Raw genomic sequence first — 19,999 nt, forward strand, 5'->3', positions numbered from 1 at the left:
AATGAAGGGGTTAACATATGAGAAGCATTTGGCAGCTTTGTCGTGGACTCGCTGGAATATAGAAGAATGGGGATCTCATTAAAACCTACCGAATGTTGAAAGGCCTAGATGAGGTAGATGTGGAGAGGATGTCTCCTATGGTGGAAGTGTCCAGAACTAGAGAGCACAGCCTCAGAATTAAGGGGCCACATTTTAGAACAGAGGTAAGGAGGATTTTTAAGGTTTTTTTTTAGTAGTGAATCTGTGGCTTGTTCTGCCACAGACAGTTGTGGAGGCCAACAGCATGGGTATATTTAAATTGAAAGTTGATAATTTCCTGATTGGTCAGGTCATCAAAGGTCATGGCAAGAGGTCAGGTATATGGAGCTGAGTGGGATCTGGGATCGGCCATGATGGAATGGCAGAGCAGACTCAATGGGCTGAATGGCCTCGTTATGTCATTGAAAATAAATGTGATTCTGGTTCTGTTTCAAAAATTGAGGAATGTGAAGAGAAAGGCATGCGCTCTAACTATGGTGACACTACATATTGGAGATTGTTTGCACACATTTAGTAAATTCATCAGAGAGGCAAATGTTGCTTTTGAATTCTTTCACTCTTCTCTATGTTACATTTTCCTATCAGTTTATATATGTATTCTTATTCAATTCTAAAAACCTGTCATCTCTTTCATTAGCTCCACTGGGTTTCATAGACTTGGGGCAAATATGTGTTCATTTTAAGATTCGCTGTGATCTCCACTAGTGAGCAAGAACTGACCAGCAGTCTGTGAGATCACTCAGACAGCACTACAGCAGGATCACTGCTACAGTACACCAAAAGGCAGGAAGCACCACTGAATTATGTAAAAGGTCATGCAGCCCAGAATAACCCATATGAGATGCAAGGGTTTGAACAGGCAGATAGGAAACAAAACCTCTGTAGGCCTTGTCTGTCCTTTCAAGTTATTTAAGGCCCTCTCCAAAGCTAGCTCAGGTCTACTGATACCTTCCCATAACCACTTCACTGCCCTGTCTCCACATCCATTTACACATGGCGAGTGGGGAAGTTATTCAAGCTGGGTGTTGGAGTTAATAAAATCAATGGTGTGGCAGTATTATTGTCAAACTTACCACTCCACTTAGGTAGAAACCATGGATCACAGACCCTTTCCTGACAGTAAGGGCATACTAGTTCGTATTGCATGTCTTACTTAAGGGACCTTTCATTACCAGCAGAAGCAAAAAAAATGATTTACAAATGTGGATAATTTGGACATGCATCATAAAAGATAAATATTAATTTATTGTTTAATCCACTTTCAATATTTTCTCCTTCACCCCACAATCACACCCTCCTCACCCTATCTCCCCAAATCCCACAGTGAACATTCTCATTCACATTCTCCACTTCCACATTCTGTGATAGAACAGGGCTGGAATGATTTAGGCTGCAGACACTTCTTAACTGCTTTCAACAAAACGAACTGTCTAAGTATTTTCTACTTGGCTCTCATCACAATTGAACAGACTCACTTTTGTGTGGTACTTTTATCTAGCAATCCCACTGACAATGAACAATACTCTTCCAAAGAAATCAATCAGCTAAAAGGACTCAAAATATTTCAGCCTTTTGGTTGGGAGTCAAGAGCTTAGTTTCCTGTGATACTGGCTAGCTTCAGACATTCCATATTTCAAGAAACAGCAAGACTATCAGCTTTACTGCTTCAGCTTTGGGAAATTATTATTTATGGCAGAAATGCAAAGCATAGCCAGGCTAATCAAAAGCTATTGCTAGCAGCTCAGGTTAACTACGGAATATAGCAAGCTAATAACAATTTAAACTGTCCAACAAGTGCTATTCTGAATTATATTCCAGTTTTGTCTATATGATTAGTGACTCAAAATATTCCCACAGTTAAATGCTGCTCTCTCAGAAATTGCCCTCCTGGTATTAGTGGGCCATAAGATCAGATTTATGGTCTGATCTTATAAGGTCAAGGTCTGCCAGGGTCTTGTCTACTCTCTCAGGTAGATGTAAAAGATTCCACAACACTATTCCATAGCATTGTATCTGTTATTTTATTTTGAGATACAGCACAGAAAAGGCCTTTCCAACCCAATGAGCCCTGCTCCCAGCAATCCACTTACTTAACACTAGCTTGATCACAGGAAAATTTGCAATGACCAACTAACCTGCTAACCAGTACATCAGTACCACTTTGGACTGTGGGAGGAAACCCATGTAATCACAGGAAGAACATACAAGCTCCTTACAAACAGCACCAGAACTGAACTCCAAACTCCGACACACCGAGCTGTAATAGCGATGCGCTAACCTCTCACTCTACTGTGGCGCCGCATGCTTTGATTTATACTTCTGTAACAGATTACTGGGTTATTCTCACGATGAACGTTAGCAGTGACTACACCTCAAAAATACTTCATTGGCTGTAAAGCATTTAGGGATGGAAAGATGTCACAGAAACACAGTCCTTTCTTTCTTTATACAAAGCTGGATTCTTGTGACAATATTCTATTCTTGATCGAACTTCGGATCTAAAATTACCACCACCATTAACTCTAAAATATTATTTTCATTCCTTTGGTTTTATGAAATCACTTTGGAAAAACGGGAAAGGACTGCAGGTTCCGCAAGACAGTCCTCACACTTTTCGTATTATCAGATATAAATCGCTACTCTAAATGTTTCTTCAAGCCATAAAAATAATTATTTAAAAATCTTAGCATATTCAGGTTTAGTTGCCAGTAGGATTATTAACATAATTCAGCTTTGGTGCTCCTTCTAGTTGCCATGAATCCATCCTTCCTCCCAACGAAAAGGAAAAGGACACTGTCTAACTTTTATCTTGAACACTTAATAAGCTTCTTGAAATATATGTTAACAAAATCAACATACCATCATTTTTACACATTTATAATGAAGCAAGCCAGACGCCTGTGGTTGGTGGCTAACAGTGTAGATGAATTCAACCTTTTAGTACAACAGTTCTCACATAAAATCATGCCGATAAAAAGATAGTAATGAATGGCACTGTGTAAATAAGATTATACTATTTTTACTACTTGTTGCATTTACATGTGACAGTTTAAAATGATGTATTTACTGCTGAAGAAGCCCAAGTACCAAACAGAAATCATCTGCCTGATCAGGATCCATGGTGAGTTATGTTGCCCAAAAACTAAACAAGTCCAAACGTGATGCTAAACATGAGACCCGCCCCAGTCTGTCCCAATGCCATATGTACCCGATTTCACTACACACATTTCTTACAAAGAAGTATTTTCCCATTGACAGCAAGAAATTTCATGAGTGCCAAAATTCTACAAGAACCACTGACTGACACTGTGTCTTTATGTCTTAAAAAAAGATCAGTGCTCAATCCAAGCACTGCAAGAGGTCATTGGCCAGCTTAGGAAACATTGAAAAGAATGATGCCAGAACAGGCAAAGTATCGGAACCCCTGATCCATTAGTGCAGGTCTAAAAACGTTGATGGAAGCGACAGACACATAGAGAGGTTCTGTCTGTAACAGAAGGCTGAAAAGCAAAAGAGTCCTGCAGCTTGCATAGCTGCCATTGCAATTACATGCTTCTGCACGACTAGGTCTGTGGTGAGGAGCCAAGAGAGAAAGGGATACCCTTTGACCCACAAGAGTCATCCAATCCCGCTGGCCAGTTTTTATTACTGGAGTTTTCATGTCATCTGTGCATTCAGTGAGTGATAAACTCTGCAGTTCATGATGAGGGGCCAGCTCATCCAAAGAGCCTAAAATACCATACGCGTACAGTTAGAGTCATAGAGTAATACAGCATGGAAAGAGGCCTTTCAGCCCAACGCATTCAGGCAAACCAAGATGCTCTAAGTCCCATTTGCCCACATTCGGCCATAGCTCTCTAAACCAAAGGTCCCCAACCTAGGGTCCACGCAACCCTTGCTCAATATTACCAGTCCATGGCATAAAAAAGGTTGGCAACCCATGCTCTAATCCTTTAACTATTTACAAACCTGTCCAAATGTGTTTTAAATACAGTTATACCATCTGCCTCAACCACTCCTCTGGCAGCTTGCTCCATATACATTCCACCCACTACAATGAAGATGATGCTCCTCAGGTCCCTTTTAATTCTTTCCCCTCTCACTTTAAAACTTCTCCCTGTGTTCTTTTTTTTAAAACTCCTTTTCACTGGGAAAAAGATTGCGTGCATTCACCCCAAATCCCCGAACATTCAAGAAGCTTGGATCTGGGAAAATCGATGTGCCTGTAACATCTGCTACTCTTTAATCAAGAAAAACAATATTAATTCCTCTCTCCTTGAATAGGGAACATTTATCATATTGTATACTTTAGAGCCAAGAAATGTGAAATACATTAGCTACTGGTCCTGTAGTAGTAACTTCCCCTCTGATGAAATGGATGCTTGATGGGAGCACTGCCTAAAAAAATGTCAGATCTTCGTCACTGATACCTTAGCATGCTTCTCAGGAAACTCTTAAGGGATAGGAATTTCTAATCAAAGCCTTTTGTCCCTCATTCTTCAGCTTCAGGCAAGACATTCTTCCCATTGCTCTCTCCTCTCTTCTTCCTGATAATGCTGCAGAGCCAACAAAATCACCTCCGGAACACCCCTAACAAACAGTAAAACAAACTCAGACTCTGCACACAACTCCTGGTCTGCCGAAGACGCTATTACTAACTCCGCCACTGACTTGCAAGTGACTGATAATCTCTTTCTGTAGTGCAGGTGCGTTGCCTGCACCTGCAGCTTAGACTGCATCCCCTACACTGCGCATTAATCCTGTGGTGATATAGTTTCACAGGCGAGTGCCATTAGAGTATTGAATGTGCTCCATTCCCAGGTTTCTGAAAGAAGCTTGCATTTTATGCTATCAACATTATTGATTTGAAAATGTTTTTCACAATTGATCATACGCTCAACATTAATCATAGATCAATTTTAAAAACACGCACCACACAACAGAATTTCTCACTTCTAAATATGTAACTTTTTGCGGGTTGCTGATAGGGAGAGAGAATTGGTGGGAAAGCAAGTATAATTTCTTTAATAATGTGACAGGCAGAAAGAAACTATGAATGGGGAAGTATCAGATGAATATTTTCAGGTCAATATTCTACCTACAGAATTTTGCCAAAAGATCATTGACCCGAAACACAAATTCTCTTTCACTTCCCACAAATGCTGAGAGATTGGCTGAGTATTTCCAGCCATCTCTGCTCATATTTCAGCTCTCTACATTCAGCAAGGTATTGATTTTCATCTCCTATTTTGATTATTGGTAAGAATCTCCAACTGTTCATTTGGGGAGAGAAGAGCAGGAAACCTGCTCCAAGCAATCTGAAAAGGATTTGAGTTCAAATTCAAAATTACAAAACCGTTCACTCTGAGTGTCCAGTGGATTTTCCTGTTGTGAAATGTATGTGTGATGTCCTCTCTTTGATGTGTTCTGGAACTTGCTAAATGAGAATCTGAAGCAAATGATCTAATTCAATCCCAGAACAAGCCGGAGGGGCCTAATGGTCTGGTCCTGCCCTGTGCTTAAGTCATATCTTTCATTTTCTGATGTTGTATCCTGGGGCTTAAATGCACTGTAAAGTATCACCACTCTTCCACTGTGCCATTTTTGATTTTTTAAAGTATAAAGAGATGGATGGCATTGTGCCATCTGGCACTCAAACAATGATTAGATTATATTCTCAGCACCACATCAGGAGATTTTCCAATCTCCAAAATAAACATGGCGCTGATGTGCTTGGTTCTGGCATTATAGAAAGAGAGGATTTAATGCAGACTATTAAGCAGTAGCCTTAAGGAAATAAACAAATCCCATCCTATCCACAGTCAATTTGCTTTCTACTAAAACAAGATGTACACCCACAACAGAATTTTGGATAATCAAAACAAACCTTTGATGGTTTCACAAAAGCTTTCTATTGCAGATAAATTACTTGTAATAAAAATTGCTAAAACAGCACAGTCCAACAAATAGAAGTTCCTACAGAATAACGAGTGCGTATATGTAAAGCACTGCAAGATGCTATGCCGATTATTCCTTTAAATTGGGTGTATGATTTTTTTATGGTCGGTGCCAATCAGAATTTCTTCCATTAAGATGGTGTCCACCAAGCGAGAACAAATAGAGTGAAGGGCTAAAAATGTGCAAAAAAAAATTGGGAACAAAATCTTCATTAGTTTCCAGAAAGAAGGAAGTGAACTTTTTCCTATGGTATCAGCATGTTCCTAGAAAGTAGCTTCAACCTCCAAGACTCCCCAGGAACCAGGAAAAGTTGGGTAGGCAGGATCAATATCATAAGGAGCCCAGGTTCTCCCTTCTAGCCTTTCAGTTACATATAATGGGCACTGAAGAAACAAAACGCAGTGAAATGTTGATTGGAGCAATAAGAGGAGATTTTGTGTCAATTTGTTATTTTGGGTGGCAATCACAAGGGAGAAATTCCTTTCCCTGCCCCTAAGCTTTAGAATGTGCTGCAGAAATACGTTGTGGAATTGTAGAGTTGAGTCTATGGTGAATATTATTGGACACACCTCAGAGATAAACATTTACTAACTTTATACAGGGACATGCGAATGGCAGAGGTCTTTCACTCCCTTAAGTTCATTTTCTTGACCTTACCTGGCATCCTCAATGACAAAAAACTATTGAACTCATTCTCAACAGTTTCAATTAAAACCCAACCTATGGAATATCTTCCCTGGAAGAAAAGTACCTCAAGTCATGTTTGAATAACTTCTAATTTTAAGATCACATTTCCTTGCTCTAAACTCTCTAAGAAGAGGAAATAGATATATTTTAAAATAATTTCAATTAAATCTCACCTTATTCTTCAGTACTCAAGGAAATAGAAATTTATATATATATAAGCTACCAGCAAAATTTAAACCATTAAACAACAACAATTTCTGTTGAATTTGTATTGCATCAAGTTTAATATCTGCTTGTTGCTATGCAGAACACCCAGGACAGAAACAATACCCCAAATGAGGTCTGATCACAGGTCTGCAGAACAGAAGCACAAATACCTTCTTCTTGTATGAGGCTACTCAAAGTAAAAACAAGAGTTTCATAGTGTAATTATCAAGCATTAAAGCAGAAGCTGGGTAACTATGCGACAAAGTAGGGAATAGTGGGTTACACTTTAGGATTTATCCAAGGAAGGATGGAAGAAGCTCAACTGAAGCATTAAATGAGACAGTGGCATATCTGTGGAATTAGTTACCACAAATGGCTGTAGAGGCCAAGTCATTGGGTATATTTAAGGAAGCAGTTGATAGATTCTTGATTAGTCATGGCAGGAAAGGATATAGGAAGAAGGCCAGAGATTAGGGTTGAGAGGAAAAATGGATCACCATGATGAAATGGCACAGCAGACTTGATGGGCCAAATGGCCAAATCCTTCTCCTATATCTTATGGTCTTATTATCTAAATATCAGGATGGGCTGGTTGAATAATATGACCTGTTTCAGCTAATTATATTTCAGCTAATCCTAAATAATTATGTCTTTTTTTTTCCATTTTTGCAACTTGTGCTAACAATCAAATATTTTTGCTTCCCTTTGCAGTTTCAAGTTTCCCATATGCTTCCTGGCATTAAATCACCTCAGTCTCTAAGTAACTTCATTTCTCCCATCTGTGCTACTCAGAACCTTAATGCCAATTGACTAGGATATTTAACCCTGTCTATTCCCTCATCTGAATCACAGATGGATAAATGTGGCAAAATCAATATCCCAGTTTGGTCCATGGCTACATGTCTAGATCCAACCTACTAATCAGTCCCTATCCTTATCCATTGCCGATACCTGCGATCATCTTTCCCTTTTTGCTAATAAAAGAATCAAATGCCTAATTTTCCAATCAAATCAGCCTTCAAAGGTACAGATGGTTATTTCTGCAGTTCATCTTCCGATTCAACTATACTACTTGAATAACAATCCCCACTGAGAACAATTGCATTCAGATGTTGTGCTTTAGCTAGAAACCACGCAGGTAGGTTGGTATTTTCTGTGCATCTCTTGAAATTAAATATAACAACTGCATATTATCACACTGAAGATCCAAAATCAGAATACATATTCATATACTGCAGAATCATACAGTTTCAGGGCCAAAGAGAAAGACCCTTAGGCTGACATTGTTTACACCACTGTCAGATACCTCTCTGTATGAATCTGCTTCCCAGCACTCAGCCTGTAGCCTTCCAAGCGATGGCATTTCAAGTTCTCACCCTTATCATTTCCCAGTAAGAATAACCGCTCACACCTGCCCCTCAGTTTCAGGATTTCAACTGCACTCAAAAATTTTTTTTTCAAATTCCCTCTAAACCTGCTGTCCTTACTTTAAATCTGTGCCATCTGGTAAATGTCTCTGTCAGGGGGAAAAAAATAAAGTTTTGTACTATGTTCTTAATTAATTTTGTACAGTATGTTCCAATCAGATCCTTCACCAACCTGTCCAGTCTCCCCTCACAGCTGAAGCACTCCATCCTAGGCAACATCCTAGTGAACTTCCTTTGCACTTTCTCCAATGCGTTCACATCCTTCCTACAGTACGGTGACCAGAACTGTGTACAATACTCCAGCTTTGGCCTCACTAACTAATGTCTCATTTTTGTTTGTTGCCTTCTACCTTCTATTCTTGCAGAGAAAAATTCTGCCCCCATGCTCCTGTAAGAAACTGGTATTATTTCAAACCCAAAAGCAGCAGCCCACAACAAAATCCCTCAGTCTCATACACTTATAATTTAAGTAACATTCAATAACTCAAAAGGAAGCCTTGAAAACTGGTTTTGTATGAGAGCTACTGCTTTATGGTGATTACATTGTATGGGAAACCTTATTCCACTGAATATGATTCCAAGATTTTCAAGAATGTTTTGCAATCACATCAAAAAAATTCAGTTCCTTTTCCATCAGAAGCAAAATATGTTTTCCTATTGCATTAAAATTGATTATGCTAGAAGTACAGTGGGAGAGATTCTTGTTGTAACTACACTACTGATTTACGAAAAGCAGCCATGACTTTTCTTGTTGTGACAATCACAAAACAGAATTTTTTTTTTCATTGATGGAACTAAACATTTCTGTGCACTGAAAGTATAATGTTTTTAACTACAGAATCTGGGTACATAGCCTCTGTCTCACCCAAGATACGTGAGTTTTTGACCTATTATTGGTAACCTTTTTAACATTTTGAAGTGTGCCATTGTCAGTTTTTTAAAGTTTTTGAATATTAAATTTAACTACAGTTGTAAGTTACGACTGACTCTTCATTTCTGTGTACAATACAGAATGCAGAATGAGTTTACTAGCCAAATTTGCTCCAAAAAACCAGAAGCTTGAGATATGCCTGAAATGGTGAAGCTCTAGTCTCACCTCACAAGACTCGCCAGGTGAAATAATGTCAAGTGAACACTAATTCCACTCACTCATCACTGAACCATTTTGAGATCCATGCATTCTTTTAACCTCTGTATGTCCACATAGTCTTCTCACGTCTTTTGGGTATTCTAAACTGATTTATCAAAAAGTCCATTAACCAAAAAGAATGACTTTGCTACTCACTGTCAGAGTTTATCTCTAATGAAGAATCTGTAAAGGTAATAAACACACACCAGATTTGCTAATGCACCACAGGAAAGAAAAACTGCTCTCATTATTCATCTGGTCTATATGTAACATCAAACATGAAATAATACAGTTGACTTTTCAATATACTTTGACATGGCTTAGCAAGTCAAGCAGTTAAGAGGCGATCTGGAATGGGCAATAAATGCTAACCTCACAACGATGCCTACAGTAAACAAATGAATAATTAATTAGGATAAACTTTACCCATTTGTAGCCTTACTTGGCTCCTGGAGATGAAGAAACAGCGCATTCATTGGACTAAAGTAGCACAATTACTGAACATTTATATTAACATCTATTGAAATAAATGTTAAATGCAATAATATTTTATATCAAATGCTACCTGATACAGTTCTATTCGTTGTTCCTCTACTTTTGCCTTTGGATTCTGTAAACGAAACACTCTGAACTCTGCCTTCACCAGGTTGGAAACGTTTTTCTCCATTGAGCTGACGTCAAAAGGCACACGTCTAAAGTATCGGTTGTATTGTGGGGAGGAGATGACATCTACAAGGAAGTGTATGGAACAATTATCAACAAAGATCAGCAAACATTACTGTGGCTTCAAATGATGCAAATATACAAAGTATTAATTTCAATCAGTAATGTTAGATGTCCCTGTATAAAGAGTTCATAGTAAGTGTCCCCTAATCAAAAAATCTATTTGATTCTAAATTATTAATTTGTTCCAAGGCTGGTACAGTATTATTTAATAACAACCTGCTTCAAAAGCTTCTTAAAACTCTGGAGTGCTGGCACACTGGGCTTCAAATTGCATGTAATTTTGTCTTAGAATTTCAAGCCAACACCCATCATACTTTAGCCTTCTATGCTCTACAGAACATTGCAGTTTTGAAGATAATACATTATATAAGCTGTATGGGATATTTGTAAACTCTCTGAATTAATGTAGCTATAACATTAGTAGTTCAGCTTAGCCGAATCACTGCTACAGATATGCAGCAAATTTATTCACCTTATCCAAGATATCAGGCTTTAATATGGGTGATTTCAATAAAGTATTGAATAACAAATAACATTATTGTTGTGAATTTACAGGTTTTAATTTGATCACCAAAATTCCCTGGAGAATGTGAGTTGTCATCATGCTACTAATGATAGTGTCTGCATTTTACAGTTAACAACTTGTTGGTTTGTTCTTGCAACTTTGTTATTTGAGTTCCTTTAGGAAAAGTGAACACAGCTAGTAAGGAATGAGGTTAACATGAAAACAAGGGAATAGTAATTTTCCCACTGCAAGATTACATGACTTTAGGTGAGAAAGACTGTTTGGCCTATTTCAATTCACCCACTTCCAGCAACCTTAACCTCTCCTGATACCTGCATCTAGATCTTTCTGAAGAGATTCCAAACTTTTGCCCCTCTACTCTAACCAGAAACCAATTTCCAAAGCATTAGCTTTTATTAGATTGATTCTGTGTGTGTGTGTGTACATTAATCCCATGGTCTGATTTTCAACAGAACTGCAGAATAATCTTGGCATTGCTGGATGTTCACTTCTATACTTCCAAATTAAAATCTCTGAGACTTTGGTCTTCACAAACTATAAAGCCCTGTCTCGTTCAGCCTTTTCTTAAAATTTAAGTACCCATGTTGGGGATTGGCCTATGGTCTTTCCTTTCATAATTCTGGGAATTAAATATTTCCTTTATTTCTTAATGAGCAGAACTGGACATACTACTCAAGATGTGAGCTGTCCAAACAGTTACTTCCTCTAATGCCTATCAGCTTGATAATTGAACTCAAAGGTCTATTTCTATTCAGAAACAAACCCTTAGGTGCTGGAAATCAGAAAACAGAAAATAGTCTGCAGATCAAGCAGCATCTATGGAGTGGGAAACAGAGTTAACTTTTCAGTCAATGACATGTTCAATAAAACTAGATATCAAAACGTTCCAAGCTGCAGTGAAGGAATATATATGGAAAGAAGAAAGGGAATGTTTATGGTGGGGTAAAGACAAGAGAGATCACAAACATTCCCTCATTCCCTTTGTAGTCTCAACCCTTCCTCCTTCCTTGAAACTGAAAACATCATTAATTTCTAACTTTATCCATCCGTGATGAAAGGCCATCAGCCTCAAATACTAACATTGTTTCTCTTACCACTGATGCTGCTTGTTGTGCTAAATACCTTCAGTAATGTTAAATTTTACTTGTTTGGTTTTTTTTAATTTGCCCTACTTTGTTTTAGCTTAGTTTGAATGTTGCATCCATTTGGAATAAATTTCATCCAGTCACTCACATAATTTGACAATTCACATTCTGTACATCAATGATTTAATTGCATTTTTCAATATTGTATTTTATTAAAATTGAGCATTTTGTAGTCACTTCTAAAGCAGATGGATAGAAATTTGTCCTCTGTCATTAATATAGAGTAGCAACTGTGCACTCAAATCCATTTCAGAAATTCAGGTTCTACTGAAGTCAACAAGAATCATCTGCTATGATATGAGGTTAGTGCTGAACATGACATTTTACACTCAGGAGTTAGATCAGGCTGGATAAAGCTGTGTTCACTGTTGATTAACAGGTTAAAATTTGGAAGGTAATCCTCTAAATTACTCTGACATTCAGTTCTATTTATGCACAGAAGTCGCAGTGACTAATATGTGATCATTATTTGCACTTCATTCTTTTTGAACAGCAATGTTTTAAATTGCAGTTACCTTGAACTATCCAAAAATCTCTCATCAGTACCTCAGAGATCTCTTTATGATACTTCTACAAAATACTTTGGATTGGGCATGCTTTATCTATTTATTTCATTTATTTGTGCAGGTACTGAATTCTGGATCTGTGTTTTTTTAACTCTTTATCACAAATACATGATGGAAGTAGTCATACTTGGAATTTTCACTTCACATTTGCACCATTCAATATAAGTTTAATTTAGATTTCTTAGTACAGTTGCAGTTACAAGATGTTTTAGGTACTTTGGAGAGAATTTCTTGAGTAGATGGACAGATATTAGAACAGCGGTGCTATATCCAATGTAACGGCTAGAGATGAAGAAGTAACCCAGAAACCAGGCATGCTGGGAGATCACCCTTTGCACTCAGTGGAACAAACATAACCAGATCTCTGTGCATCACTTTGTACATCAGAATCCTTTACCATCTCCCATTTATGCATATGCAGTGATGTGCTACTCTCTAGAGGAAAACAGGGAACAGCAGACCAGCTTAATGCATCGCATATCCAAATTTAAAAAGATGAACAACATTGTATCTGAGTAGAAGGTGAAACATTACCAGGGAAGAGCAGAAAAATGTTTCCTTCTCCAACACTGATGTCACAAAATCCATCCTTCCAATGTGTGGAAGAGCTGATCTGTACATTTCAAACCTCGAATATTTTAGTTAGACTTAAAGGAAAATATGAAACCACAGTAATACTGTTTACTGAAGCCTCTGAGCGAAGCCCCATACAAGTTGGCACAGTCCAGCAGCGCACCGTCCAAGTAAACCCAGGGGATAATACAGAGCAACACAAAATAATAAATTACTGCTGTTTTCTATGAGGCTACACTCCTGGTAGGGGAACTGAAAACAAAAGAGGCACAACCTTAAAATTACAGCTAAGCTATTTAGGGACAAAGTCAAGAAGCATACCTTCACATAAGGATGGAACTCTGGCCAATTGAGAATGATAATACATACTAGGCAGGACTATTAAAGGATCTCAGATTGAGTGAGTAATGAAGCTCAAATACACTGTAGTCATGATCTAATTGAAAAGCAGAAAAGGCTTGAAGGGCCGAACGCCCTGGTCGTCTTCCAACATACTAGTTGTAGTCTGCACAGGGAAACCAAGGCTGTCATGAGTCATCATTTGGACTGATAGAATAAAGCTCCTTGACATTGCTGTCTACGCTATTTAGTAACCCAACAATGTGGTCACCGTCAACAGCAGTCCTCCAAATACGGGCTTTGAAATGTTTCCACAGAAATCTTGGCAATGACATTCTGGATTGTTTTCGACAATCTACAGGGTCCAGGTGCCCTCAAATAAGCTGGTCGGTATAAAGAGCTGTAAGTGGCCATGTTTATCCGACCCATATGAAATATGTTTTTGGATATAGAGGTCACCATGACAACAACATTAACTAACATATTTTAGTTTCTTTGCACAAAATTGCATATAAAATGATTTTTTCTTTCCACTTCATTGGGGCTCATGTTTAACTGTTTCATAACTGAACTTCAATTTTTCCTAGAAAATTTGTTTTATTTTACTTGAACTTACAATATAACGACCCAGGTGATGTCACTAAGGAAGCAATTACACTTCATACTAACCTCAAAGAAACATTTTACAGAGCAAGAAATACAGTCTTTCTAAAATTCAGGGGGCATAGTTTTAAGGAGCTTGGAAATAGATACAAGGGGGGTATCAGAGGCAAGTTTTTCAGAGAATGGTGGGTGTGTGGAATGCACTGCCGGCGGTGATGGTAGAGGCGGATACAATAGGGTCTTTTAAGAGACTCTTAGATAGTTACATGGAGCTTAGAAAGATAGAGGGCTATGTGGTAGGGAAATTCCAGGCATTTTGCAGTGTAGGGTGCATGGTAGGTGTGTGGGCTGAAGGGCCTGTAATGTGCTGAAGACTTCTGTTTCTACGTTTTTAAAAATTAAGACACAAGTTAAAATACCTTATATAAATTATAAAGAATTAATGTAATTATTAGAGAATATTCAAAATTTCATCTGCAGCATTTAAATTATATATAAGATTAGGATCAGAGAATTTTCTACACAGTAATTGTAGTTTAATAAAGCATTCAAAACTCACAGCTCTGATGCAATGTTTACAAAATCCATCTTTCTCATCAACCCATATATTTCATTTGATGATGCTGTGGAAGTCTCTAAAATAGTGAGGCCTATGGGGGAGTGTTGAATAACAGCCTACAATATTCATATCTCTACTTCAAATAAATTCAAGATGCACAGAAATCTTAAAGTTGCTGTCAGTTTCACAGAGCAATTATGGTAAACACTGAAAGATTCTTTCAACAAAACCATAGAAAGGTAATAATTTCACTTAAAGTATCGTGTTCAAGTATTAGGTTCAAAAGTAACAGTTATTTTCTTAATACAAAGGCGCAAAACTGACACGTCTCTCCACAACAGGTGTTCACAACCTGGGGTCCACAGACCCCTCAGTTAATGGTAGGAGTCTATGGCACAGAAAGGTTGGGAACCTCTGCTTTAGAGTTTTAAACATGGGTCCTGGAAAGTAGATGCTGATGTTTATAAACTCTGCAGTTGTATGCCTCTATGATACTTTTGCCCAGTGGGTAGGAGTGATTCAGCTCCTCCCCCATACAGGGAGTTCACTGACAATGTATGGAATCAGCACTTCAAGAACTGCAGTCAATAGGGTCAACTACAGCATTTGAAAAAAAAAATGCATGTGATAACCTGTCATAACTGATGGATTAAAAACCTATTAATTACTTCAGCAAATTCTCCATCTTGCAAATATGAAATTCAAAAATACTAAGGGCTTCCAGCCACATGTACAGTGACCAACTAAACCACAACATCAATAATATCGCCAAAGTCAAATTTAATCCTTTGCTATGCACCTTAAACTAATTACTATAGATATAGGGAGAATGTTAATCTTTCAGTACATCTGAATAACTAATTTGAGATTTATGTTTTCAGTTAAATTGGACATATTTTATCTAATTATATATTGGGGTAAAATAACACAACCACTGCTTGCAATTACCCTTCTCCCAAGCTGAAGTAATCCAAAAGAGGGACTATCTCACTGGTCCAAAGCAGTACAGAGTACAGAGACAGGGCCCACAAACCTATTGAAAAAGTCTAACCCTGAAAATTCTTTTTACAAAGTCAACAGCCAGAAAAGCGCCCCCACCCCACATAACTTAACCTGCTCTCAAACCTATCAAACTTTTAAATATTTCATCAATTTCAAGAAAACTATAAAATAAAGAAAGTCACAGATTTTTAACAAGTCAATTAAAATGATTTTTAAAGTAGAATAATAAAAAGAGAGTAAAACTGCTTTTTACTGAAACTAAAATGTTGAAAGAATACAGCCAGTCAAGCAGCATCTATGGAAAGAAAATTGGCCAACATTTTGAATCCGTGGCCCTTCTTCAGAATTGAGGAAAGATTTAGCTTCCATAACAGAGCTGAGAAGAGGACTGAGATACAAACAAAAGACCTTAAAAAAACTGAACAAGCTACAAATAATTTTCTTGAATACCTTAACTTCTCACCTTTCTTCTTTTCAGCCCCACAATCTCCATTGAACTCAATGAATTTGTGGACCATTCATCAGTTCTAATGCTAAAGAATTCAGTAAGATCCAGCTCCACCACTGGACTCCATGAGGGCACCAATGTTGAAGCATATTGAAAGCTAAGATGACAATTGTGTGAGAATAAGTTTAAAATTTATGCCATCAATTACACATGTGTGCAAGTTCCAGTCTTAAATCGATACACACAGACAATTTGGTAGTTAACAGAGCATACTTGGAAGGGCCAGTGGATTTTTGATCTATGGCTCCCAAAATTTTCCACCACTAAGGATTTTCCCCAATTCATGTCTGACTAAATGGCAGACATTGATAGAGATTAATTGTTACGTTTAGTTAACATCTGCGTCATTGTTATAACATGCGCTCAACTGGGTGATAGAATGAAAACATATTACTTAGCTGTTCTCCTCATAATCTGATTCAAATATCCACAAACATTACAGTTTTCTTTTCTATATGATCAGCAAGCATCTGGATCAAACATCCATTTCACTTGCAGGTGATTTTGTTAATGGAGAAATCTGACAGCCAAGGTTTTGAATTGCAGAAATTTAACAACCAGACTAATATTTTAGGCCAAGCTGTCTAGTTTCAAATTGTAGTGCAAAACCTGGCACTTTGTTTTGACTATTGTAGACATGAAAAAAACTGAAGCTGCAATTTGATGTTTCTAATGGATGTGGTTCAGAAAATATTACTTTATCCCTTTGAAAGTTGAGGTCTTGGTGGTGCAATGCTGTACAACATGTCCTGGTCCACTGACACTGTACCATGGCCCTAGATGCTAAATTCCAAATAAAGCCTGCCCTTAACAAAATGAACATTAAAGGCAAAGATATGTAAGAACATCAAGATCCCATTTTATGACTGCATCAGAAGGAAAGCAGAATAAATGAAGGAAAGAACACCAGATGCCAATGCAGACATCGTTAAACATATCTCAAGTGTCAGTATCTCTCTTGTGGCATTATCCTTTAAAATTAATCTCAACTACAATGGACATATAAATCAAATTATCAAATGTCAAGGTCATGGAACTTGTCAAGAATTTCTAGATCATTTCAATCAACAATTAAACTGGACAATGGAAAGTAAACTTGCAGCAGACAAGTGAAGACAACTGTTGCCTTTTTGACTGACTGGAAAATATTTCAGATGCCATTATTTGAGAACTGATGGGGCATGTGAAAGTTATGCTGCCTGCATTTATTTTGGAAACTTCACTTGATGATTTCAGTTTCTATACACTTTTTTCCATAAAACTGTATGAACTCTAAATATTCTTCAAGAGTCTATTAAAAAGATTGGGTTTATTTTATACTCACAACTGTTCAGAGAGTGAACGTTTTGGATTAACATTGGAATAAATTATTTGTGGTGCTGCTTAGGAACTATTGACCTGTTCTTAGCTACAGGAATGATTACCCTTAAATGTTAGAATCTGCACTCAAAGTTGGATGTTCTGGCTGAAATAAAATGGATTTTTGTTTTTATTTTTGGATAGCAAATAAGAAATGGTAGAGTGGACATCCGTTTCATGTTCCATTCAAACCTCTCTTTAGGCAATATGCAAAAGGGGAAAAAGTCTGTTTCACTTATTGCTCAAAGCTCAAATCTACTCCAATGCAACTTCCTTGAAAAATATTACTTATTAATGCTACTATAAAGCTCTGATTCATAATGTAGCTTTACAAAGAATAGGAGAGTTTTCCAACACAACACTCAGGTTTACTAACTCCTTATCAGAAAAATATCATTGGCAAAGCAAGCGCTAAGAAACTTCCTAGTCTATGAAATCATCTGTATGCCATTGCCTGTTATACATGTTCATATACTGTCAAAATCATTGGTTGAATCTAGTTCCTAATGCAAGGATAAATTGAAGATCTTGTCTCCAGTGCCTCCATGGCAATCATGGATAGCAAAGGCACAGTGTGCCTGCTGTGGGTGATTAGAAAGATGGCATACTGGTTCAATTCACATTGCTTAGGGTTGGTCTTAAGTGCATCATTAGGCATAGAAGGGAGAACGTTGTTCTTTGTCTGACCATGCTGCAACAGGCTTCACATCATTTGGTATTGATACAGAATGATTCCCAAGTAAAATGAACTGCTCTTTAATATTGACTTTCACTTCCTTGATAGGAACTACACTCATTCCAAAAGCAATCAGGCAAATGCATTATTGTGAGCCAATTAAACAGACCATTAATTATACAATTGTTACACATTAAATACTGTTTTGGTTAGAAAATTATACTATTCTGTGCTGGTGCTTAGAGTGTTGCAGACTATGCCTAAACACACTGCAAATCTCATTGCTACTTTTGGTTTTAATCAACAGCCACCTTTCCTCTTTTGGAATGGAAAATGAAAATTAAATCTCTTTTGAGGAAAAGATCATTAACAAGAACTATTGTATACTTACAAGTTGCTCATAGAATATAGAACAGTACAGCACAAGAGCAGGCGATTTGACCCACAATGTTGTGCCCAACCAGCTAAAAAGCAAAGCAAAAATCACCCAAACACTAATCCCTTCTGCCAACACAATGTCCATATCCATCTATCTTCCTTACATCCATGTGCTTACTGAACTTGCTGAGATAAAAGAGAAAAAAATAAGTAATGAAAAGAACTAAAAAGCCCAGCTGGTATATACTCTGAGGATCTTGATGGAAGGAAGGGAATACGATTCAAAGACAGTGCTCCTTTGATTTCATTTACGTTACCTCCATCTATCTTTTCAGTGGTTTGGAGCTAGTTAGAAGTTATGAATTGGAGGATGTATAACAACTTTTAGGAATACATCTACTACTAATGCCAAGATGTTTAGGCAATCAGAATTCCAAGCAATGCATGCAGGTAGCTCCAAAATCTTCTAAAAATGAGGTGTTTGGTCTCTGTCAGTCACCTGGTCAATACTGTCTATGTTCTTAATACAATACCCTTAATACACTGGGACTGTGTACAACTAGAAAGTTGTATAAATGTATTCCTGTTGACTCTCAGCCTGAATACAATGACCTTGTTCCACAGATAGATCTGTTAGTTCCTGTGAGACTAATAGATATTATTAGTGGTGCACTGAATTAAGGAAGTACTTGGCAGGGTATTAGATTTGGATGAGGGTAAGTTTGCCCAAAATTGCTTCCTCATTGCAAGAACTTGAAAATACCAGGAGGTCATTACACAGACTACAGTCACAATCCATTTCATCATCTGATAATCATTGAACAGTGCAGCCATTTGTCTTCCCAAAAGAACTTAGCTAAATATGTGCATTTGAAAAGATCTTAATAAAACCTCACACAGAAAGGCACAGACATAAACTAGCCGCTACTGTTCTTCTCAGTGAATCTTCAGTTGGGCTGTATTACTATCCACGGCCTGTAATTGTGGAGTGTGAAGTCCTGCCAGTTATGCTCAAAGTGTACATTACACACGACGGAAACTGTATTCTGCCTAACAGGAAAGAGTTAAGTGCATGTGTGCTTTTTGCACAGTCATGGTGCAGGGCAAGTGGACTGCTTCAAGCATTAGAATTGCTCACTCCTAAATTTACAAAGTGCACTGCTGTTCCAATGGACCACCTAAGCATTTTAATTTAACCCCCCCCCCAAAAAAATCTGCATCTTCTCAGAATATTTACTTTCCCGAACAAAAATTATTAGAGCTGTATCAATATTCCACTCATACGAAAAATTTAATTTGATAATCATTGGGGAAATATTCTGAAGAATTAGATTAACAATTAACTTAGTAGGATAATTAGAAAAACGTTTGCACATTTCCTACATTTAATCTAATTTTTTATATTCCACCGTGTTCAGTTTTTGGATTTCCTATTGTTTTAGATGATTTGTAAAATATAAAATGCTGATACAGTTTGTATACATTTTGATTAGCAACATCAGTTATCAGAAACATTATTTGTTGTCATACTCTCTGCACCAGAACAAAACAATGATTTGATAACGCTGCACTTGGAGATCAGGTTCAATAAG

At 37.5% G+C, this 19,999-nt stretch overlaps 1 protein-coding gene across 1 annotated transcript in view; it reads right to left on the reverse strand.

The window, feature by feature from the left end:
• The window catches only part of tgfb2 (transforming growth factor, beta 2), a 64,282-nt gene that overhangs the window by 38,649 nt on the left and 5,634 nt on the right, over window positions 1–19,999 (reverse strand). The window contains exon 2 of the mRNA XM_073050806.1: window positions 10,013–10,176. Coding sequence (XP_072906907.1) covers window positions 10,013–10,176 — 164 coding nt within the window. The remainder of the gene's footprint in view (window positions 1–10,012; window positions 10,177–19,999) is intronic.

This window comes from Hemitrygon akajei, chromosome 7 (genome assembly GCF_048418815.1).
Source record: "Hemitrygon akajei chromosome 7, sHemAka1.3, whole genome shotgun sequence".
NCBI classification, from domain to species: Eukaryota; Metazoa; Chordata; class Chondrichthyes; order Myliobatiformes; family Dasyatidae; genus Hemitrygon; species Hemitrygon akajei.